The sequence below is a fragment of the Schistocerca nitens genome, chromosome 8 (genome assembly GCF_023898315.1).
Source record: "Schistocerca nitens isolate TAMUIC-IGC-003100 chromosome 8, iqSchNite1.1, whole genome shotgun sequence".
NCBI lineage: Eukaryota > Metazoa > Arthropoda > Insecta > Orthoptera > Acrididae > Schistocerca > Schistocerca nitens.
In genome coordinates this window covers 607,184,850-607,207,976 of record NC_064621.1, presented here as the reverse complement: position 1 = coordinate 607,207,976, position 23,127 = coordinate 607,184,850, and the positions used below count along the sequence as shown (strand labels likewise).

Sequence of the window (23,127 nt, the reverse complement as noted above, 5' to 3'; positions counted from 1 at the left end):
ATACAGCCAGAATATGCCACTTGCTGTTTTCATAATATCCTGTGCCACTGTGGTGAGCAGCATACTGTATTCCAGAGGCTTAAGTTCTGAGAAGTAGATTGCTTATTTCATTTACTGTACGTACATTTGACTTTGTTTCTTTTGGCTTTATAAAAAATATCTTGAAATTTGAGAAGTTTCTTCAACTTATTTTCCTCCATTTTCACAACATGGAAACACTAATAATAAATACTGTGTATCTACAACGTGCAATAAATACCTGTGGTCAAAGTCCAATATTCATGTTGATAGCTGATTTAGCTGTGTTGCCAAGCATGCCTTGTACTTATTTCGATTAATACTGAACCTTTTTAAGTTGAGTGAAGTTCAGTGTTATACAAAATAGCAAATTCATGAACTGGATTTTCTGCCAAAACTGATCTCAGTCAGTGAAGTTTACACATTCGCTCTAAATGTTATGTAGCTTTAAAACAACGCCATTAACTATAACGTCCAAAAAAAAAAGGGTACAACCATTGGATTTTTAAAACATTTTATTATAATGTCTAAATTACAAGTTATGATCCAAAAATACAGGAAAATGGGAACACACAGCATTAAAATTACTATTTGTCCCAAAGCTTCTCCAAAAGAAGGTGAGGTTGTGCCATCTCCTCACGGAACTCTTCGATGTTCAGTATGTCTTCGAAACCTATGCGGTCGTCACGCCCCGTCAGGGTGTCGTACATGAGATTTGAGCTGGGCAGAAAGGGCAAGTGACCCACCCTTCGTGCAGCACGCAGCTCCATTGCAAACTTCAGCGGCCCCTGCAGGCCTTGCAAGTTCTGCATCATCTGCATCGACATGTGGAGCTCGTTGGCAGCATACTGCAGTTGGAGAACAAAAAATATAACTAAATTTCAAAAATTTTACAATTCACTGCATTTCAATGAAAATAATTTTTTTTCTTTTCACTTACATTACTTTCAGATTCTTCCAAAGGATGTGAAGGAACTAATTTTTCTTTTGTTGCAGCAAGTCTGAAAAAGACAAGTATTAAATTTATGATTAATCCTCTCTCAAGCTGTTTATTCTAAACAGAGGAATTATCTTTAACCCTGTGAGAATAATATTTCACCATACTCATATCCCACAGAAAAGAAGAGATGTAACAGAAATAACTTAATGGAGGTATTAAAAATGAACCAAGACAGGAAACATAATAAAAGGACACAGCAGACAGCTTGTCAAATTTGAACAAAATAAGTGGGAAACATTATACAGAGAGAAAAAAAGAAGTTACCATTAAACGACACTGTAAGAGGCAGAATATGCAAAATAAAAGATGCAGGGTCCACAGTTGTTCCTCAGTTTGTATCAAAGACTCTTGGCATGACTTTCTCATGTGGGATCACGCACGACTGGTAAAGCTCTTTTACAAGAATGGTGATTGTGTGCCAGAAGCTCTGCATAAGTTCCAACATTCAATGGCATGCAAAACGGCACTGGCCCAATGTCTACCAAAGGTCTGGAGAAAATGGTTAAAAAATTAAAAAAGACAGGTTCTTTTGAAATGCAATGTGACAAGGGAAAGAAAACAACTGTCCGACGTCAGTAAAAGATGTAGCCACAACACTGCAGGAGCACTTGAGTGGTGGTGTGCACACATGCAGTGCGTAGGGATTTGCCCAAAACTGGGATATGCCTGTGAACACAGCGTGTAAATCTCTACGACACACACTGCACAGCTATCCACCCATAATTACCCATGTTCTGGAACTGCTTCTTACTGATGTGACAGTAAGGCCAGTGAAGCATCTACTGCAGCGGCATTTTGCAAGAGCTAGAATTATCAGCCGTAATTTTCCTTCAGTTTGGCCATCCAGATCACCTGATCTCAACCCATGTGACTCCAAGCTGTGCAGTTATCTGAAAGATGCTGTGTTCAGTGCTCCAATTACAAATGTGGCTGAATTAAAGGCACACACTGCATAAGACATTCTGAACATGAGCCCAGAGGCACACCGATCTGCTGTGGAATATACTGTTACTCAATTTCAACTTGTGGCATACAACAGTGGACAGCACGTCAACTCGCCAGTTTCACAATGATTAAAAATGGATTTCAGTTTCTTTTTATGCAGTTTTTGGCCTCAGGAAATTCAAAACCAATTTTTCCCATCCAATGCGATGTGACCCTGCCGTGGCGGATGGACTTACATAATTAACAGTGTCACAACTGCTGAATGCCAAACTTGTGCTGCGATACACGTGGCACAGTATGGCTGATTTAATGTGCAACTCTCACCATAACCATCATATTGCTATTCCTCTGTTATTTATTATTGTTGTTGTTGTTGTTGTGGTCTTCAGTCCTGAGACTGGTTTGATGCAGCTCTCCATGCTACTCTATCCTGTGCAAGCTTCATCATCTCCCAGTACCTACTGCAACCTACATCCTTCTGAATCTGTTTAGTGTATTCATCTCTTGGTCTCCGTCTACTATTTTTACCCTCCACGCTGCCCTCCAGTACCAAATTGGTGATCCCTTGATGCCTCAGAACATGTCCTACCAACCGATCCCTTCTTCTAGTTAAGTTGTGCCACAAACTTCTCTTCTCCCCAATCCTATTCAATACCTCCTCATTAGTTATATGATCTACCCATCTAATCTTCAGCATTCTTCTGTAGCATCACATTTCGAAAGCTTCTATTCTCTTCTTGTCCAAAATAGTTATTGTCCATGTTTCATTTCCATACATGGCTACACTCCATACAAATACTTTCAGAAATGACTTACTGACACTTAAATCAATACTAAATGTTAACAAATTTCTCTTCTTCAGAAACGTTTTCCTTGCCATTGCCAGTCTACATTTGATATCCTCTCTACTTCAACCATCAGTTATTTTGCTCCCCAAATAGCAAAACTCCTTTACTACTTTAAGTGTCTCATTTCCTAATCTAATTCCCTCAGCATCAGCCGACTTAATTCGACTACATTCCATTATCCTCGTTTTGCTTTTGTTGATGTTCATCTTATATCCTCCTTTCATGACACTGTCCATTCCGTTCAACTGCTCTTCCAAGTCCTTTGCTGTCTCTGACAGAATTACAATGTCATCGGCGAACCTCAAAGTTCTTATTTCTTCTCCATGGATTTTAATACCTACTCAGAATTTTTCTTTTGTTTCCTTCACTGCTTGCTCAATATACAGATTGAATAACATCGGGGAGAGGCTACAACCCTGTCTCATTCCCTTCCCAACCACTGCTTCCCTTTCGTGCCCCTCAACTAACTGCCATCTGGTTTCTGTACAAATTGTAAATAGCCTTTCGCTCCCTGTATTTTACCCCTGCCACCTTCAGAATTTGAAAGAGAGTATTCCAGTCAACATTGTCAAAAGTTTTCTCTAAGCCTACAAATGCTAGAAACGTAGGATTGCCTTTCCTTAATCTAGCTTCTAAGATAAGGCGTAGGGTCAGTATTGCCTCACGTGTTCCAACATTTCTACGGAATCCAAACTGATCTTCCCCGAGGTCAGCTTCTACCAGTTTTTCCATTCGTCTGTAGAGAATACGCGTTAGTATTTTGCATCCGTGACTTATTAAACTGATAGTTGGATAATTTTCACATCTGTCAACACCTGCTTTCTTTGGGATCGGAATTATTATATTCTTCTTGAAGTCTGAGGGTATTTCACCTGTCTCATACATCTTGCTCACCAGATGGTAGAGTTTTGTCATGACTGGCTCTCCCAAGGCCATCAGTAGTTCTAATGGAATGTTGTCTACTCCCGGGGCCTTGTTTCGACTCAGGTCTTTCAGTGCTCTGTCAAACTCTTCACGCAGTATCGTATCTCCCATTTCATCTTCATCTACATCCTCTTCCATTTCCATAATACTGTTCTCAAGTACATTGCCCTTGTATAGGCCCTCTATATACTCCCTCCACCTTTCTGCTTTCCCTTCTTTGCTTAGAACTGGGTTTCCATCTGAGCTCTTGATATTCATACAAGTGGTTCTCTGTTCTCCAAAGGTCTCTTTAATTTTCCTGTAGGCAGTCTCTTCTATCTTACTCCTAGTGAGATAAACTTCTACATCCTTACATTTGTCCTCTAGCCATCCCTGCTTAGCCATTTTGCACTTCCTGACGATCTTGTTTTTGAGACGTTTGTATTCCTTTTTGCCTGCTTCATTTACTGCATTTTTATATTTTCTCCTTTCATCAATTAAATTCAATATTTCTTCTGTTACCCAAGGATTTCTACTAGCCCTCATCTTTTTACCTACTAGGTCCTCTGCTGCCTTCACTACTTCATCTCTCAAAGCTACCCATTCTTCTTCTACTGTATTTCTTTCCCCCATTCCTGTCAATTGTTCCCTTATGCTCTCCCTGAAACTCTGTACAACCTCTGCTTCTTTCAGTTTATCCAGGTCCCATCTCCTTAAATTCCCACCTTTTTGCAGTTTCTTCAGTTTTAATCTACAGTTTATAACCAATAGATTGTGATCAGAGTCCACATCTGCCCCTGGAAATGTCTTACAATTTAAAACCTGGTTCCTAAATCTCTGTCTTACCATTATGTAATCTATCTGAAACCTGTCAGTATCTCCAGGCTTCTTCCATGTATACAACCTTCTTTTATGATTCTTGAACCAAGTGTTAGCTATGATTAAGTTGTGCTCTGTGCAAAATTCTATCAGGCAGCTTCCTCTTTCATTTCTTAGCCCCAAGCCATATTCACCTACTATGTTTCCTTCTCTCCCTTTTCCTACTACCGAATTCCAGTCACCCATTACTATTAAATTTTCGTCTCCCTTCACTATCTGAATAATTTCTTTTATTTCATCATACATTTCTTCAATTACTTCATCATCTGCAGAGCTAGTTGGCATATAAACTTGTACTACTGTAGTAGGTGTGGGCTTCGTGTCTATCTTGGCCACAATAATGTGTTCACTATGCTGTTTGTAGTAACTTACCCGTACTCCTATTTTTTTTTATTCATTATTAAACCTACTCCTGCATTACCCCTATTTGATTTTGTATTTATAATCCTGTATTCACCTGACCAAAAGTCTTGTTCCTCCTGCCACCGAACTTCACTAATTCCCACTATATCTAACCTTAACCTATCCATTTCCCTTTTTAAATTTTCTAACCTACCTGCCCAATTAAGGGATCTGACATTCCACGCTCCGATCCGTAGAACGCTAGTTTTCTTTCTCCTGATAACAACATCCTCTTGAGTAGTCCCTGCCCGGAGATCCGAATGGGGGACTATTTTACCTCCGGAATATTTTACCCAAGAGGACGCCATCATCATTTAATCATACAGTAAAGCTGCATGCCCTCAGGAAAAATTACGGCCGTAGTTTCCCCTTACTTTCAGCTGTTCACAGTACCAGCACAGCAAGGCTGATTTGGTTAGTGTTACTAGGCCAGATCATTTTTTTTTTTTTTTTTTTTTTTTTTTGTGGTTTTAGGGCGCACAACGTCAACGGTCATTAGCGCCCAGACTACTTTAGGAATGCACCGTGAGTCACAAGTTTAAAACAACAACAAAACGGAAAACACGATGAAAGACATACTGACAGGCATAGGATTAAAAAAGAAGACAGCATAATCAAATGTCCTTTGAGAGGGTTGTCAAATTGATAAAATGAAGAACGCGAGCAGCTGCTCGTGGGTCATCCGCTAAAATGGCTTCTACAGTACATGGCAGGCCAATATCGAGACGTAGGGTGTTAAAATTCGGACACGACGTTAAAATGTGGCGGACCGTCAGCAATTGCCCACATGGGCAGAACGGCGCCGGCGCAGCCGTCAGCAGATGGCGATGGCTGAACCGGCAGTGGCCAATTCGCAACCGGGCCAAAACTACCTCCTCCCGCCGAGAAGGGCGTGAGGAGGACGTCCAAGCCACGGGTAGAGCTTTCAAGGCCCGAAGCTTGTTGTCTGAAAGTGCAGCCCAATCGGCATGCCACAGCGAGACAATGCGCCGACAAATTACCCTGCTACAATCTGACGAAGGGACACCACAAGAAGCTGTCCGAGGCTGGAGGACCGCAGCCTTGGCCGCGGCATCTGCAGCTTCGTTCCCAGGGATACCGACATGGCCAGGAATCCACATAAAGCTAACCGGAGAACCGACGTCCACCAGCTGCTGAAGAGAGCGTTGGATCCGGTGCACGAAAGGGTGAACCGGGTACGGATCACCGAGGCTCTGGATAGCGCTCAGGGAATCGGAGCAGATGACATATGCAGAATGGCGGTGGCGGCAGATGTAAAGGACAGCCTGGTAGAGGGCAAAGAGCTCAGCTGTGAAGACCGAACAATGGCCATGGAGCCGATATTGGAAACTGTGCCCCGACAATAAAAGAACACCCGACCCCGTCATTGGTCTTAGAGCCATCTGTATAAATGAAGGTCATATTAATGAACTTCGAACGAAGTTCGACAAAACGGGAGTGGTAGACTGAATCGGGGGTAACCTCCTTCAGGAGTGAGCAGAGGTCAAGGTGGACGCGAACCTGAGCCTGGAGCCAAGGTGGCGTGTGGCTCTCGCCCACTCGAAAGGTGGCAGGGAGTGAAAAATGAAGGTGTTGAAGGAGGCGATGAAAGCGAACTCCAGGGGGTAGCAGGGCGGAGACATACAACCCGTATTGACTGTCGAGAGAGTCATCAAAAAAGGAACGATAAGATGGGTGGTCAGGCATTGCCAGTAGCCGACAGGCATACCGACAAAGCAGTATATCGCGCCGGTAGGTGAGTGGCAACTCACCAGCGTCAGCATGAAGACTCTCGACGGGACTAGTATAAAACGCTCCGATCGCAAGTCGTAAACCCCGATGTTGTATGGAGTTGAGGCGGCGTAAGATGGATGGCCGTGCAGAGGAGTATACGAAGCTCCCATAATCCAGCTTGGAGCGGACGATCGACCGATATAGGCGAAGGAGGACGGTTCGATCCGCTCCCCACGACATACCACTGAGAACACGGAGGACACTGAGAGAACGGGTACAACGGGCAGCCAAATAAGACACATGTGGAGACCAACTAAGTTTCCTGTCAAATGTAAGACCTAAAAATTTTGTTGTCTCCACGAATGGGAGAGCAACGGGACCAAGTCGTAAAGACGGTGGGAGAAATTCTTTGTAGCGCCAGAAGTTAATACAGACCGTCTTCTCGGCAGAAAAACGGAAGCCATTGGCGACACTCCACGAGTAAAGACGGTCAAGAGAACGCTGAAGACAGCGCTCCAGGAAACACGTACGCTGCGCGCTGCAATAGATGGTAAAATCGTCCACGAAAAGGGAGCCTGATACATCAGCTGGGAGGCAATCCATTATTGGATTGATCGCTATGGCGAAGAGAGCGACGCTCAAAACTGAGCCCTGTGGTACCCCATTCTCCTGGCGAAAGGTGTCTGACAGGACAGAACCCACACGTACCCTGAACTGTCGATCCATTAAAAAGGAACGAATAAAAAGAGGGAGGCGACCGCGAAGACCCCATGTATGCATGGTGCGGAGAATGCCCGCCCTCCAACAGGTGTCGTAAGCCTTCTCCAAATCAAAGAACACAGCCGCGGTCGGGCGCTTCCGCAAGAAGTTATTCATAATGAAGGTCGACAAGGTAACCAGATGGTCAACAGCAGACCGGCGCCTACGAAATCCACATTGTACATTGGTAAGTAGGCGTCGAGACTCGAGCAGCCAAACCAATCGAGAGTTAACCATTCGCTCCATCACTTTACAGACACAGCTGGTAAGCGAGATGGGTCGATAACTGGAGGGCAAGTGCTTGTCCTTCCCCGGCTTAGGAATCGGGACAACAATAGACTCGCGCCAGCATGCGGGAACATGTCCCTCAATCCAGATGCGATTGTAAGTACGAAGAAGAAAACCTTTACCCGCAGGAGAAAGGTTCTTCAGCATCTGAATATGAATAGAATCAGGCCCTGGAGCGGAGGACCGTGATCGGCCAAGTGCGGTTTCGAGTTCCCGCATGGTGAATGGGGCATTATAACTTTCACGATTCGAGGAGCGGAAGTTAGGTGGCCTAGCCTCCTCTGCCTGTTTGCGGGGGAGGAAGGCAGGGTGGTAATGAGCGGAGCTCGAAACCTCTGCGAAAAAGCGGCCGAAGGCATTGGAGACAGCCTCAGGGGCCACAAGGACGTCATTCGCGACCGTCAAGCCAGAAACTGGTGAGTGGACCTTAGTGCCAGATAGCCGGCGCAGGCTACCCCAGACAACAGAAGAAGGAGTAAAACTGTTGAAGGTGCTTGTAAAGCAGCCCAGCTGGCTTTCTTGCTTTCTTTAATAATACGACGACACTGTGCACGTAATCGTTTATAATTGACACAATTCGCCACTGTAGGGTGGCGTTTAAAGGCGTGTAAAGCACGTCGACGAGCACGTAGAGCGTCTCTACATGCTGCGGTCCACCAGGGGACCGGTACGCGACGTGGAGAAGAAGTAGGGTGAGGGATGGAATATTCAGCAGCAGAGAGAATGACTTCCGTGAGGTGTGCGACCTGACTATCGCAGCTTGGGAATGTTTGATCCTGAAAGGTCGCCCTTGAAGAGAAGAGCCCCCAGTCTGCTTTGGAGATGTTCCAACTAGATGAGCACGGAGAGGGGGTATGCTGCAGGAGATGGATAACACACGGGAAGTGGTCGCTCGAATATGTATCAGAAAGAGCATACCACTCGAACCGGCGTGCAAGTTGGGGAGTACATATAGAGAGATCTAAATGGGAATAGGTGTGAGATGTATCCGAAAGAAAAGTAGGGGCGCCAGTATTGAGGCAGACGAGATTGAGCTGGTTGAAAAGGTCTGCTAACAGGGAGGCCCTCGGGCAGGATGCTGGAGAGCCCCAAAGGGGATGGTGGGCATTGAAGTCTCCAGTTAACAAAAATGGTGCAGGTAGCTGAGCAATAAGTTGCATCATGTCTGCCCTGGTAACGGCAGACGACGATGGAGTGTAAACGGTACAAATGGAAAATGTAAAAGTGGGGAGATTTTTTTTTTTTTTTTTTTTTTTTTTATTTTGGTTTTAGGGCGCAAAACTGCTATGGTCATTAGCGCCCGGTCCGTGACTGAGGAAAGAATAAAAACTGAAAATGGAAAACAGCAAAAATGGGAACGAAACTCAAAAAATTGGACACTAAAAGCAGAAACAAGGCTTAAAAGTCCACTACAGAGAGGGGTTGATAGTCCCCGATAAAACTTCAAATGACTGACGTCATTTCACTGTCACTAATAAACTGGAGAACGCGGTCGGCTGAGCGCGTGTCATCTGCTAAAATCGACGATAGATCAGGCGATAGCTGTAGACGGGAGCGTAACGGATTAAAATAGGGGCATTCAATTAAAAGGTGTCTTACCGTCCACAGCTGAGAGCAGTGGGGACAGAGTGGGGGAGGATCGCCGCTTAAAAGATGTCGATGGCTAAAAAGACAGTGCCCTATCCGGAGTCTAGCTAAAATTACCTCCTCCCGACGACGCGTTCGGGAGGAAGAGGTCCAAGCGCAAGGAAAGGCTTTCACTTCCCGCAATTTATTGCGGGGAAGTGTTGACCAATGCGCATGCCATAAATGAGCAACTTTGCGACATAAACCGCTCCGTAGATCGGTGAAGGGAAGCGACTGAATAGCTGGCCGAGGAAGAGAGACTGCAGCCTTGGCCGCTATATCGGCCGCCTCATTCCCACAGATACCAGCGTGTCCCGGGAGCCAGAGGAACGCCACCGAGACGCCCCCCAGGTGGAGCAAGCGCAGACAGTCCTGAATCCGGTGGACCAGAGGGTGCACAGGGTAAAGAGCTTGGAGACTGAGGAGAGAGCTGAGAGAATCTGAGCAGATTACGTACTGTATCCGCTGATGGCGGCGGATGTAGTGGACAGCCTGGAGAACAGCGAAAAGCTCCGCAGAATAAACCGAACACTGGTCGGGAAGCCGAAAGTGATTTGGGGCGTCGCCAAGAATATAGGCACTCCCTACACCCAACGATGTTTTCGAGCCGTCGGTGTAAATAAAGGTGGCGTCCGTCATTTGTGCACATAGAGCAGCAAATGCCCGACGATAAACAAGTGAAGGTGTACCATCCTTGGGAAATTGACAAAGATCACGGAGCAGACAGATCCGGGGACGGAGCCAAGGCGGTGCTGTACCCCAAGTTGTCAAGAAGGTTTTAGGAAAGCGGAAGGAAAGAGAATGGAGCAGTTGACGGAAGCGGACTCCCGGGGGTAGTAGGGAGGAGGAGCGGCCTGCATACCCTACATCAAAGGAGGCGTCGAAAAAAGGGTCATGTGCTGGATTAGCAGGCATGGAAGACAGATGGCTAGCATAACGGCTCAGAAGGACCGCTCGCCAATTGGACAGCGGAGGTTCAACAGTCTCAGCATAAAGGCTTTCCACAGGGCTAGTGTAAAAAGCTCCAGACGCTAAACGTAATCCACGGTGGTGGATAGAGTCGAGACGCCGAAGAATAGACGGCCGAGCAGAGGAGTAGACTATGCTTCCATAGTCCAATTTCGAGCGCACTAAGGTGCGATAGAGGCGGAGAAGGACCACTCGGTCCGCTCCCCAGGAGGTACCATTCAGGACACGGAGGGTGTTGAGCGTTCGCAGACAGCGAGCCGAAAGATAGGAAACGTGGGAGGACCAGCACAGTTTTCTGTCAAACATAAGACCCAAGAATTTAGTGACGTCTGAAAACGGAAGGTTGACAGGACCTAGATGTAAGGAGGGCGGAAGAAACTCCTTACGTCGCCAAAAATTAATACAAACGGTCTTACTGGGAGAAAAACGGAAGCCGGTTTCGAGGCTCCAAGAGTGGAGGCGATCGAGACATCCTTGAAGACGGCGTTCAAGAAGGCTGGTCCGTTGAGAGCTGTAGTAGATCGCAAAATCGTCCACAAAGAGGGAGCCCGAGACGTCAGGAAGGAGACAATCCATAATTGGATTTATAGCGATGGCAAACAGTACAACACTCAGCACGGAGCCCTGGGGTACCCCGTTTTCTTGAGAGAAAGTACGGGAGAGAGTAGTGTTCACCCGCACCCTAAATGTTCGCTCTGCCATAAGTTCGCGAAGAAAAAGGGGCAGCCGTCCTCGAAAGCCCCAAGAGAACAGTGTGCGGAGGATGCCTGTCCTCCAACAGGTATCGTATGCTCTCTCCAGATCAAAAAATATTGCTACCGTTTGGCGTTTCCGGAGAAAATTGTTCAGGATATAAGTGGAGAGAGCAACAAGATGGTCAACTGCAGAGCGATGCTTTCGGAATCCGCATTGGGCAGGTGTTAAAAGACTGCGTGATTCCAGCCACCAAGCTAAACGGTAATTCACCATACGCTCCAAAATCTTACAGACACTACTCGTGAGAGAAATGGGGCGATAGCTAGAGGGGAGATGTTTGTCCTTTCCAGGTTTCGGAATGGGAACGACGATAGCTTCCCGCCATCGTCTGGGAAAGGTACTGTCGGTCCAAATTCGATTATAAAGGCGAAGGAGGTAACGCAGACTATGGGTTGATAAATGCAGCAACATTTGGACATGGATACCATCCGATCCAGGGGCGGAGGAGCGAGAAGAAGAGAGGGCATGTTGGAGTTCCCGCATGGAGAAAACAGTATTGTAGCTTTCGCGATTTTGAGAGGAGAAAGCAAGAGGTCGCACTTCCGCTGCACGTTTCTTCGGGAGAAACGCTGGCGGGTAATTTGAAGAGCTCGAAATCTCGGCAAAGTGCTGACCCAACGAGTTAGAAATTGCGACGGGGTCCACTAATGTGTCATGCGCGACAGTGAGCCCAGAGACCGGGGAGAAACTAGGCGCGCCCGAGAACCGCCGAAGCCGACTCCAAACTTCCGAGGAGGGAGTGAAGGTGTTAAATGAGCTAATAAAGAATTTCCAGCTTGCCTTCTTGCTATCGCGGAGAACGCGACGGCATCGCGCACGGAGTTGCTTATAGCGGATACAGTTTGCCAGAGTAGGATGGTGACGGAAAATGCGAAGAGCACGTCGCCGCTCACGGATTGCGTCACGGCATGCCTCGTTCCACCAAGGAACTGGGGGGCGCCGGGGCAATTCGGAGGTGCGTGGTATTGAACGTTCCGCAGCTGTAAGAATAACGTCGGTAACATGTGTGACCTCATCGTCGACGCTGGGAAAGCGACGGTCATCGAATGTCGCGAGAGACGAAAAAAGTGTCCAATCGGCTTGGGCAAACTTCCAGCGTCGCGGGCGCATATATGGCAGTTGAGGCTGCAGCCTAAGGACACATGGAAAGTGGTCACTCGAGTGTGTATCATCAAGGGCGAACCATTCGAAGCGCCGAGCAAGCGGAACAGTACCGATCGCAAGGTCCAAATGAGATAAATTTGTCGTGGAGGCAGACAAAAACGTGGGGACCCCAGTGTTGAGGCAAACTAGATCCGCTTGGTGGAAGACGTCGAGCAATAGGGAGCCACGTGGACAAGGATGTGGAGATCCCCAAAGCGGGTGGTGGGCATTGAAGTCCCCAACCAGCAAATATGGGGGTGGAAGCTGACCAAGAAGATGAAGGAGATCAGCTCGTGCCATTGGTGTGGACGATGGAATGTATACAGTACAAAGAGAGAACGTGTATCCAGAAAGGGAAAGACGGACGGCGACAGCTTGGAAGGAACTGTCTAAGGGGATTGGATGATAATGGAGAGTATCATGGAGAAGAATCATGAGTCCTCCATGGGCTGGAGTGCCTTCCACAGAGGGGAGGTCACATCGGACGGACTGAAAATGAGGGAGAACAAAGCGGTCATTAGGACGCAGCTTTGTTTCCTGAAGACAGAAGATGACCGGCGAGTAGGATCGTAAGAGGATCGACAATTCATCCCGATTGGCGCGAATGCCGCGGATATTCCAGTGGATAATGGACATAGGGTGAACAGAAAATGGAGGAATGTGACCAAGGGTGCTGTCAACTCAACGACTGCTCAGAGCTTGCGACCAACAGCATGGAATGGCATTCAGCCGAAGGCAGAAGATCCTGATCCATAGGTTGGTCAGGAGCAGCTCCTGCCACCAGCGATCGGCCGGTTGACCGGCCACCAGCAGTGCGCCTCGGCGACACAGAAGACGGCCGAGGGCGATTTCCGCCAGGTGGCGCTGTGGATGGGACACGCCTTGGCGGAGAAGGAGAGGAACTGGGTTTCTTTGTAGCCTTCTTGGAAGTATGAGGTTTAGAGGACGGAGGAACCGATGGTGGTGAAGTTGCCGTACGTAAAAACTCTTCACGAGTATGCTCTTTCTTCGAAGACTTGGTGTCTGACTTTTGGGCTCGAGATTTAGCAGAACCCGACGAAGGGTGAGCCAAAGAGTGGGCAGGCGAAAGTGGTGAAGTTGAACGGGCGATCTTTGCGCTGGCCGATCGGACGACCGTGGCACTAAAGGTGAGGTCGCAAGTCTGCGTGGCCGCCTCCGTTGTTGGCCGAGGAGAAGCAAGGACAGTGCTGTATTTGCCTGTCTGAGGCACGGTGGGCTGTCGACTGGCGAATAATTTCCGAGCAGCAAAGGTCGACACCTTTTCCTTCACTCTTATTTCCTGGATGAGCTTTTCGTCCTTAAAAACTGGGCAATCTCTAGAGGAAGCAGCGTGGTCACCCATACAGTTGATGCAGCGAGGGGATGGAGGTGGACAAGCACCCTCATGGGCATCCCTGCCACACGTAACACATTTGGCTGGATTAGAACAGGACTGGCTGGTGTGATTGAATCGCTGGCACCTATAGCAACGCGTAGGGTTTGGGACGTAAGGACGAATGGAAATTATCTCATAGCCTGCTTTGATTTTCGATGGGAGTTGCACTTTGTCAAATGTCAAAAAGACAGTGCGGGTTGGAATGATCTTCGTGTCAACCCTTTTCATAACCCTATGAACAGCCGTTACGCCCTGGTCTGACAGGTAGTGCTGAATTTCTTCATCAGACAGTCCATCGAGGGAGCGTGTATAAACAACTCCACGCGAGGAATTTAAGGTACGGTGCGGTTCCACCCGGACAGGGAAAGTGTGTAGTAGTGAGGTACGCAGCAATTTTTGTGCCTGGAGGGCACTGTGTGTCTCTAACAACAGGGTGCCATTCCGTAATCTGGAACAAGACTTTACAGGACCTGCAATTGCGTCGACACCTTTCTGAATAATGAAAGGGTTGACTGTGGAGAAGTCGTGACCTTCGTCAGACCGAGAAACAACAAGGAACTGTGGCAACGATGGTAGAACTGACTGTGGTTGAGACTCAGTGAACTTACGTTTGTGAGCAGACATAGTGGAAGGTGAGGAAACCATTGCGGAAGAATCCCCCATGATTACCGGCGTCTCCGATGGCGCGCTCCTCCCTTGTGGGGGCCCTCTCTGAGGGCACTCCCGCCTTAGGTGATTGTTCACACCTCAGGTCACACCTCCCGACAAACGGACGGAGGGACCAATCGGCACTTTCGGAAGGTATCAGCTCGGGTAATCACCCCTCCCTGGGCCTGGCCGTTACCAGGGGGTACGTACGTGTCCTACCTGTCTACCCGGGGCGGGGAATTACGCGTTACCCCGTCACCGGCTACGCATGGAAGTGCGTGGGTCGGCCTTCAGACACGCACAGGGAGGAAGAAAGAGAAAGGGAAAGGGAAAGGAAAGAAGAGGTCTCAAACGCCGCAGCGGAGAATAGGGTAGAGAGAAGAGGTAAGGAAAAGAGAAGGACAAAGGAAGGACGAAGACTTGCAAGTAAGGAAGGCGAAGAATGTGGTACATTTACAAGCGTCCGTCTCCGGACGTAGGCACAAACCATTCCCCCAGAGGGGGAGAAAAGGAAGGAAAGAGCCAGAGGTGAGGGGGGGGGGGGGGGGGGGCGAAGATGGGGGATGGGGAAGGATGCGGAAAGGGAAGGTATGCAGCCCGGAAAGGAAGGAAGGCCACATCAGCTCGGTGTCCCGTGCTCGCTACGCACGTATCCACAAAAGAGTTGTGGATCCCCTGGGGGGTAATAAAAGTGGGGAGAGTAATGCGGATGGCAACTGCCTGCAGGCCGGTGTGCAACGTGATGGGATCGTAGTAAATATCATCCCGGACCAGCAACATAACCCCTCCATGAGCTGGGATACCTACCACAGGGGGTAGGTCAAAACGCACAGAGGTGTAGTGTGCCAAGGCAATGTGATCGCATGGACGTAGCTTCGTTTCCTGGAGGGCTACGACAAGCGGACGGTGCAAGCGAAGCAGCAACTTCAAGTCCTCTCGGTTGGAGCGAATGCTGTGAATATTCCAGTGAATAAGTGCCATCGGAAGAAAAAAGGAAGATGAAAGAAGGGGTCACCTCGAAGGCCGCTGAGGGCCTGGCTTCGAGCGAGCACTGCCGCCGCTATCAGTAGGCGGACAGTCATCGTCCATTGGGTCTATAGGTTCATCGGCCATCTTGGGAAGATGGCCGGGAGGGGGAGCTTCCTCCGCCAGTGAACGGCCAGATGTTCGGCTACCAGCGGTGCGGCCAGGCGAAAGGGATGACGGCCTGGGGCGGCAACCGCTGGGTGGCGCAGGAGAAGAAATGCGCCGTGGCGGAGAAGGAGAGCTGTGCTTCCTATTAGCCTTCTTGGATGGTCGTTTGGTGGAAGTACCGGACGAAGGCTGGGAGGTCGAGGTACGTAGGAAGTCTGCACGGGACGGTTCCTTCTTGAAGGCCCGTGCATCTGACTTCTGGGTCTTCGTCTTAGCAGAAGCTGATGAAGGGGCTGGTGTCTGTGGGGTGATGGGACGAAGAGGAGACGTCGACCGCGCGATCTTAGCACTGGCCGAACGGACGACCGTGGTGCTGAAGGTCAGATCGCAGGTCTGGGTTGCCACCTCCCTGGTAGTCCGAGGAGAGGCGAGGACAGTACTGTATTTCCCCGCTGGGAGCAGCGTGGGCTTCCTACTAGCCAATAGCTTGCGAGCAGCCGAGGTGGACACTTTCTCTTTGACCCGAATTTCTTGGATACAGCGTTCTTCCTTATAGACAGGACAGTCGCGGGAGGATGCAGCATGGTCACCCTGACAGTTCACACAACGAGGAGACGGAGGTGGACAGTCACCCTCATGGGCATCCCTGCCACAAGTGACACATTTAGCCGCATTGGAACAAGATTGGCGAGTGTGATTGAAACGCTGACACTGGTAGCAGCGCGTAGGTGTCGGGACATAGGGGCGAACAGAAATAACCTCGTAGCCCGCTTTGATGCGCGATGGCAGCTGAACACTATCGAAGGTCAAAAAAAGTGTCCGGGTCGGTACAAGGTCATTGTTGACCTTTTTCATGACCCTATGGACAGCCGTCACACCCTGCTCAGCGAGGAAAGATTGAATCTCCTCGTCAGTCAAACCGTCGAGGGATCTAGTGTAGACCACACCACGAGACGAATTCAAAGTTCGGTGAGCCTCCACCCGGACAGGGAATGTGTACAGGAGTGTGGCCCGAAGCAGTTTTTGTGCCTGAAAGGCGCTCTCAGTTTCGAGTAATAAGGTACCGTTACGCAACCTGGTACAGGATTTGACAGATCCGGCTATGGCATCGACGCCCTTCTGGATAACGAAAGGGTTGACAGAGGAAAAATCCTTTCCGTCCTCAGATCGAGAAACGACGAGGAACTGTGGGGCAGGCGGTAGTACTTTTGTCACTGGTAGCTGGTCACGTTTCCGTTTTTGGGCAGAAGTCGAGAGAGATGGAGTGAAATCCATTGCGGAGAAATCCCCCATGATTGCCAGCGTCTCCGATGGCGCGCTCCTTCCTTGTGGGGACCCTCTCAGAGGGCACTCCCGCCTTAGGTGAATGTTTACACCTCAGGTCACACCTCCCGAGAAACAGACGGAGGGACCAATCGGCATGGTCAGAAGGTATCAGCTCAGGCAATCACCCCTCCCCGGGCCTGGCCTTTACCAGGGGGTACGCGCGTGCCTTACATGTCTACCCAGGGCGGGGAATTACGCGTTACCCCGTCACCGGCTACGCGTGCGAACGCGTGGGTCGGCCTTCAGGCGCGCACAGGGAGGAAGGAAGAAGAGGAAAAAGGAGGGAGAGAGAGAGAGAGAGAGAGAGAGAGAGAGAGAGAGAGGACAGTGTCTCAAACACCGAGGCGGAGACCAGAGAAGGCAAGGAGAAGAAGGCAATGAGAAGGCAAGGAGAAGAAGGCAATGAGAAGGCAAGGAGATTATGCAGGGGAAAGAGTAAGGAAGACAGTGAGGTGGAGAAGAGCAAAGAAAGGAACCAACCAAAGAAAGGAAGAAACGAGAAGTGAAAAAGCAAAATGACCGCAAATAGAGGTCGTGGAACCGTCCGTCTCCGGACGCAGGCGCTAACTACCCCCTTGAGGGGGTGGGACTCCTTTTAGTCGCCTCTTACGACAGGCAGGAATACCTCGGGCCTATTCTTACCCCGGACCCGCAGGGGGGTAGGCCAGATCAGTCAATCATCCAGACTGTTGCCCCCGCATCTACTGAAAAGGCTGCTGCCCCTCTTCAGGAACCACACGTTTGTCTGGCCTCTCAACAGTTACCCCTCCATTGTGGTTGCACCTACGGTATGGCTATCTGTATCACTGAGGTACGCAAGCCTCCCCACCAACGGCAAGGTCCATGGTTCTTGGTGTGTGTGTGTGTGTGGGGGGGGGGGGGGGTTGTTATTTATAGTCAAACCTATTTCCGCCATGACTCTTAAAGCACTACCTAGTGGTAAAATTTTTTTTCCATACCGCTTCCCCACAATTTGATAATATTCCATTGAAATTTCATGTCATTCTGAGCATTTTTGAACTGGTACTTTAATTATGATCAGCCTGTATACTTACGCCCCATTCCCTTTCACGATTCCAGCTGTGGATCTACATCAAATCTCTCTTTGTCCAAAAGTGGAACGACATCTGGTGTGCTACTGCTCATAGTAATAAACTACGCACAATCAAGGTGTCTACTGCAGTTTGGTGCTCTTTCTTCCATTCCTCTCGGAAGGAGTCCACTGTTTTATGCTGTCTACACATTGGTCATACCAGGCTCACCCATTGCTTCCTCCTGCATTATTAACCACCCCCATAATGTGGTTGTGGAGCCAGACTGACGGTATCCCACATATTGGTGAAATGTCCCCCCATCTTTTAGCCCTTTGCACTAAGTATAGTCTTCCTGATTCCTTAATTTTAATATTATCAGACGATTCACGGATGGTTGAACTGGTCCTCAGTTTCCTCCATGAAAGTGGTTTTTATTTCCAGATATAAAATTTTGCTTTACTCCTGGAGCAGGGGCAGGGTGGTTGTGGATGGGACCTCTCCATGTATTCTCAGTAGGGGGTCCTATGACCACTCCCCCATAGAAAGACTACCCCTTTTTTCCAGTTTTTAGACTTGCTCTTACCTTTTAAGCTTTCTACTGTGTGTGTTTTAACTTCATTATTTTATGATTTGACTTCCCTGACTGGATCCCTCCACTTTCAACGGACCCTCTTTCTTCTGTGAGTAACTTCGGAACTGCTGGACTGATGACCTCACTGTTTGGTCCCATAAACTCTCTCAATCAATCAATCATCTGACACTGTTTTGTAAGAATATCATTGTGTAATGAGCGTGGTAATGTACATTTGATTCTTTCTACTGCATACATCCAGAACTCTGATGAAATATTTGTATGCATGTGCTGTGTCCATGGACAAGGCCACCTGTCATGGACAAATAAGAATACCAAAGATTGCGGCACCATATGCCTGCTTGGATATGTGATGTCACATGGCGGATTTCCCTGGTCAAAACATTGCTATGGTGACCATGACGTCACTTGTGCATATTTATTTTTGTTGTATGCAGAAACTGGTGTTAATTGAGATTGTTTTATTGCATTTTTAGCATTTTTTACTAGTTGCGGTTAATAATGATTGAGAGTGATGGGTATCATGGAGTTCCTTCTAGATATTTCACTCAAGTTAGCTCTTTGATAGTAGATCAGGGAGGCGTTTTATTTCATTCTTGCTATATAGGTCAAGTGGTAGAGTTTTCTATACCAGTTTTTTAAGCGAGTTACAGTTTTTGTGGTACACAACACTGTTCGAGCTGCAAGGTTCGAGTGGAGTTTTTGGTAGAGCCTAACAGTGTTTTTGCAGCTTAATTTGCGTGTTGATATCATAGAGTTAAGTTTATCTATTTAGGTTAACTGAAATTGTCAATGCTAATTTTATGGATTCTGTGTTTAATGTAGACTTGTTGGATTTAGTGCAGGTCTTTGTTTGGGTATATATTTTATATTAGGAATGTCATTTTGTTTGTCATTCCCCAAACCCCCTAATTACTGCAGTTGTCTTCTTAGTTTCATGTTCTTCCTCAATTTATTTTGTTTATATTTTGTATAGTGGGATTGTTTTCCTTTCTCAGTGTCTTGAATGTGTGATATGGTTGCCATATTGCATAAGGGTGAAATGGTGGTGCCTGTCATCTTCATGTCGTCACAGGTCAAAGCTGATGGCAGTTATCAGACTTTAGGTATTTCCCTCACCAACATTTTGGTTGTAGTGTTACAAATATTGTGATGGAGCTTGTTGAAAATAAATGAAATGAAAAATAATTTAAAGTAAAGACATAAAGAAATTACAGACATTGGCTGTGAGCAGGCATTGATTTAAATCAATAGGGAAAGTCAAAAATATGCGCCGGACCGGGATTTGAACGTGGGGCTCCTGCACTGATCACTAAGCCAGGCAGACACAGTTGTCATCACAGCTGTAAGAAATACCCTAGCATGCCTCCTGTCAGACCCAAATTCTCAACTTATCCACACACTACTGTGAGTGTACCTTGACCATTATTCTCGTTATTCGTGGCATTAAACTGATTCCCAGAAGAGTTTAAGCCTAGTGTGCATCTGCCCTGAAGAGATCATTGACCATCCTCACCTCTATTATACATTTGTTACGTCTTGTTAATTTGACATGTCTGAAAGAGCAGACATCATTTATATACAACTTAGAACAACATTACAGCTGCAGTGGCATATGTATGTAAACATAATACTCATATCACACAGAACATTGCAGTATATGGGTTGATGTGACAGTCAATGTGAAAATGGCATAGCATCAAAATCAGCTGATAGTGATATTTATTACAACAATTGTGTAACAGCCAAGGTGAAAAATGGAATTGTCTTTCAATATATTTATGGCTGTGGCACCCAGTATGAAACAACTTATTCAATAAGTTCTTTTTGGATGAGTCTGTTTTGAAATATAGTGGCAGATATAAGCTGCATAGATTTTCTAACCAACTTCTTTAGTGTCCATCACTTATCTCTGCTTTGCTTCTTGTTCTCTCTGATGGACTCCATGTATAACTGGCAGCCAGTCTTCTCACTTTTCTGCAGTTGTGGTACAAGAGAAATCATCTCATCCCCATCGACATGCAAGTCACCAAAGTTCCGTCAACTCAAAAGACTTGCACCAGGCAACAGGCAACAGGTCTACCAGATGGGAGGCCCTAGCCACACGACATTTCCCATTATCTCCCCACATTCATGCTAAGCAAACTGAACGTATCTTGTTGTAGCCATTCATTTTGATGTTTTATTTGATTACTGTTTTGTAGTTGCATGAGCAGAGATGATAGCGAGAGCCAACTGTATATCATTTCCAGTAAATAACATTTTCTCAGCTTTAGTTACATTCATTTTCCTAAACTTATTGGTACAACACATTTTGCAAGCATAGGGCCACCATCAGGGGCCTAAATGTTAACTACACATTAGTTGTTAATTACATATTCATGTAAACTGCAAAAAGATTTTTTGCCAGTCACGTCAGTGGGGTTGTATTCTGAGATGTCACTTTCCAGAAACATTAATGATAACATGTGTTTTTTATTTAAATAATTTCAGAGTACATTATTATCTGCTACACAGAGTGCAAAATCAAAAACTGCTTCATCATTACTTGTCACCTATTCATTGAGGTGTGTGACTCTATGATCTGTTCATCTTGAGGCTTTATTCATTCTTATTAAGAGTTATCATGCTCATTGATTTCAATGACTTCCCTGAACAAATAAGTCTGGCAGGCCTTCCCCCCAAGGATGTGCATGGCAGTGAATTTTATTATTTTATTGGTCTTGCAGAGCAAATGCTCCACCACAGCTGATTCTCCACCTGTCTCAGCCTGCAGTACGATTTGTGTTCTATGATCCTAGTCTTGTGGGTCAGTTACCAATTCATCTTGCACCTGGTACAAGTGTATTAATGATTCCTTTTTTCCGGCTCAAGAGATTATTTGAAAGTTGGCCAGGTATTGGTAGGTGTATGCCACTTACCAATACACTCTGTAGTTGAGATTCTCATCATTCCTTGTAATCAGCACATTTAGAAAGTGTAGCTTTTGGTCCTTTTCTACCTCCATAGTAAATTTAATGTTGCTTTGAATACTGTTCAGATGTCTTATGAAATCGCCAAAATGTTTCCTAGAACAGCCCCACACAACAAACGTTTCATTGACGTACTCTAGCCAGTTCCCTGGGATGACCACATGATTTAGGACCCATAAAAAGACAGCTGAGAAGGCGGCATGGCCAAGGGCAGAGAGATGGTTGTAGATAGCAAAGACCAAAGGGTGATGAGAGTAACATCAGTCGATAGCCTTCAGGCTGCTCATCGAGTGTGAATAAATTAAAACACTGTGGAGGGAGGCCTGAGAAACAAAATGGAGGACTCCGTGAATGGTTAGAAGTGATGCTGTGAACATACTACATGATCATGGCAATACATGGTGTTCGAAACCAGGAGATGTCAAAGCGTGACACAAGAGATACTGTATTTTCCAGTCAACTAACAGTTGCTTTTGACGTTGACGTATCAATTGTATTAGAACCTTCAATGTAGAAGATGGTGGCACCCTGGAACTCTGCAAGGATGGCATGTAGAAGATACTGGAAAACCATAGGGGTGAGAGACCTTAGGATCCTGGAATAGGTCAGTCCTAATCCGTGGTCTAGGCACCACCACAGGAGGGTTATGGGAGGAAATATGTGGGGTGGATTCCAGTGAGTGGAGATGAAAATCCCAACACGAGGAAGTGAGACGCATGCCAACTGACAATCCCACCCATGGGCAGTCATCAGGAGGGTGATATCCCTCATTTGCTAAGAGGATACACGGGATAGTCAGGGAATTGGCAAATGGCGATTGTTCCATCATATTCATAGAGGAAGAATCCCCGCTTCTGTGAGGAGACTGTCAGAGGGAATAGTGCAATAGCCAGATACACCCCACAATGGTGAACAGGTGAAGTAGTTGCAAAGTGGAAGGAGCCGCTGAGCCATAAACCTGACTACCACAAAGATGATGTGACTTACCAAACGAAAGCGCTGGCACGTCGATAGACACACAAACAAACACAAACATACACACAAAATTCAAGCTTTCGCAACAAACTGTTGCCTCATCAGGAAAGAGGGAAGGAGAGGGAAAGACGAAAGGAAGTGGGTTTTAAGGGAGAGGGTAAGGAGTCATTGCAATCCCGGGAGCGGAAAGACTTACCTTAGGGGGAAAAAAGGACGGGTATACACACACACACACCTATATATATATATATATATATATATATATATATATATATATATATATATATATATATATATATTAAAAAGGGGGGAGGGGGGGACAGGGGCGCACTGTGGGTGGTTCATGACAAAAATACATAACCTGCATTTTGGAGGGAGAAAACTGGAAGTCATTGGAGGTGGCCCACGCAGACGCCTGTCAGATGGTGCCTTGGAGCCGGCGCTCAGCAGATGCTACTGCGTGGGAGCTGCACCAAATGCAAAAATCGTCGACGTACATAATCAGGGTAATCACAGGCCCAACAGAGGTTACAAACAAGCCCACTGATAGCTATGGGGAAGAGTGTGACACTTAGCACAGAACCCAGTGCGATATCATTCTCCTGAATCTGAGGGGTGCTGAGTGAAGTGCCAACTTGAGCCTGGAAGAGCCAGTGAGATAAAAACTCACAAATAAAAATCAGAAGGGGGTCACAGAAGCCCCCGTCATGGAGGGTAACTAAAAATGTGAAGGCGCCAAGCCATGTCATATGCCTTATGTAGGTCAAAGAAGACTCTGAC

The 23,127-nt window shown here is 47.1% G+C and overlaps 1 protein-coding gene across 1 annotated transcript in view; it reads right to left on the bottom strand.

Annotated features, from left to right (window-relative positions):
- Positions 1-515: 515 nt before the first annotated feature.
- LOC126198742 (proteasome maturation protein) overlaps positions 516-23,127 on the bottom strand; it is a 45,255-nt gene continuing 22,643 nt past the window's right edge. Inside the window, exons 3-4 of the mRNA XM_049935292.1 lie at positions 959-1,019; positions 516-866 (exon numbers count right to left, since the gene is read on the bottom strand). Coding sequence (XP_049791249.1) covers positions 606-866; positions 959-1,019 — 322 coding nt within the window. The 3' untranslated portion in view covers positions 516-605. The remainder of the gene's footprint in view (positions 867-958; positions 1,020-23,127) is intronic.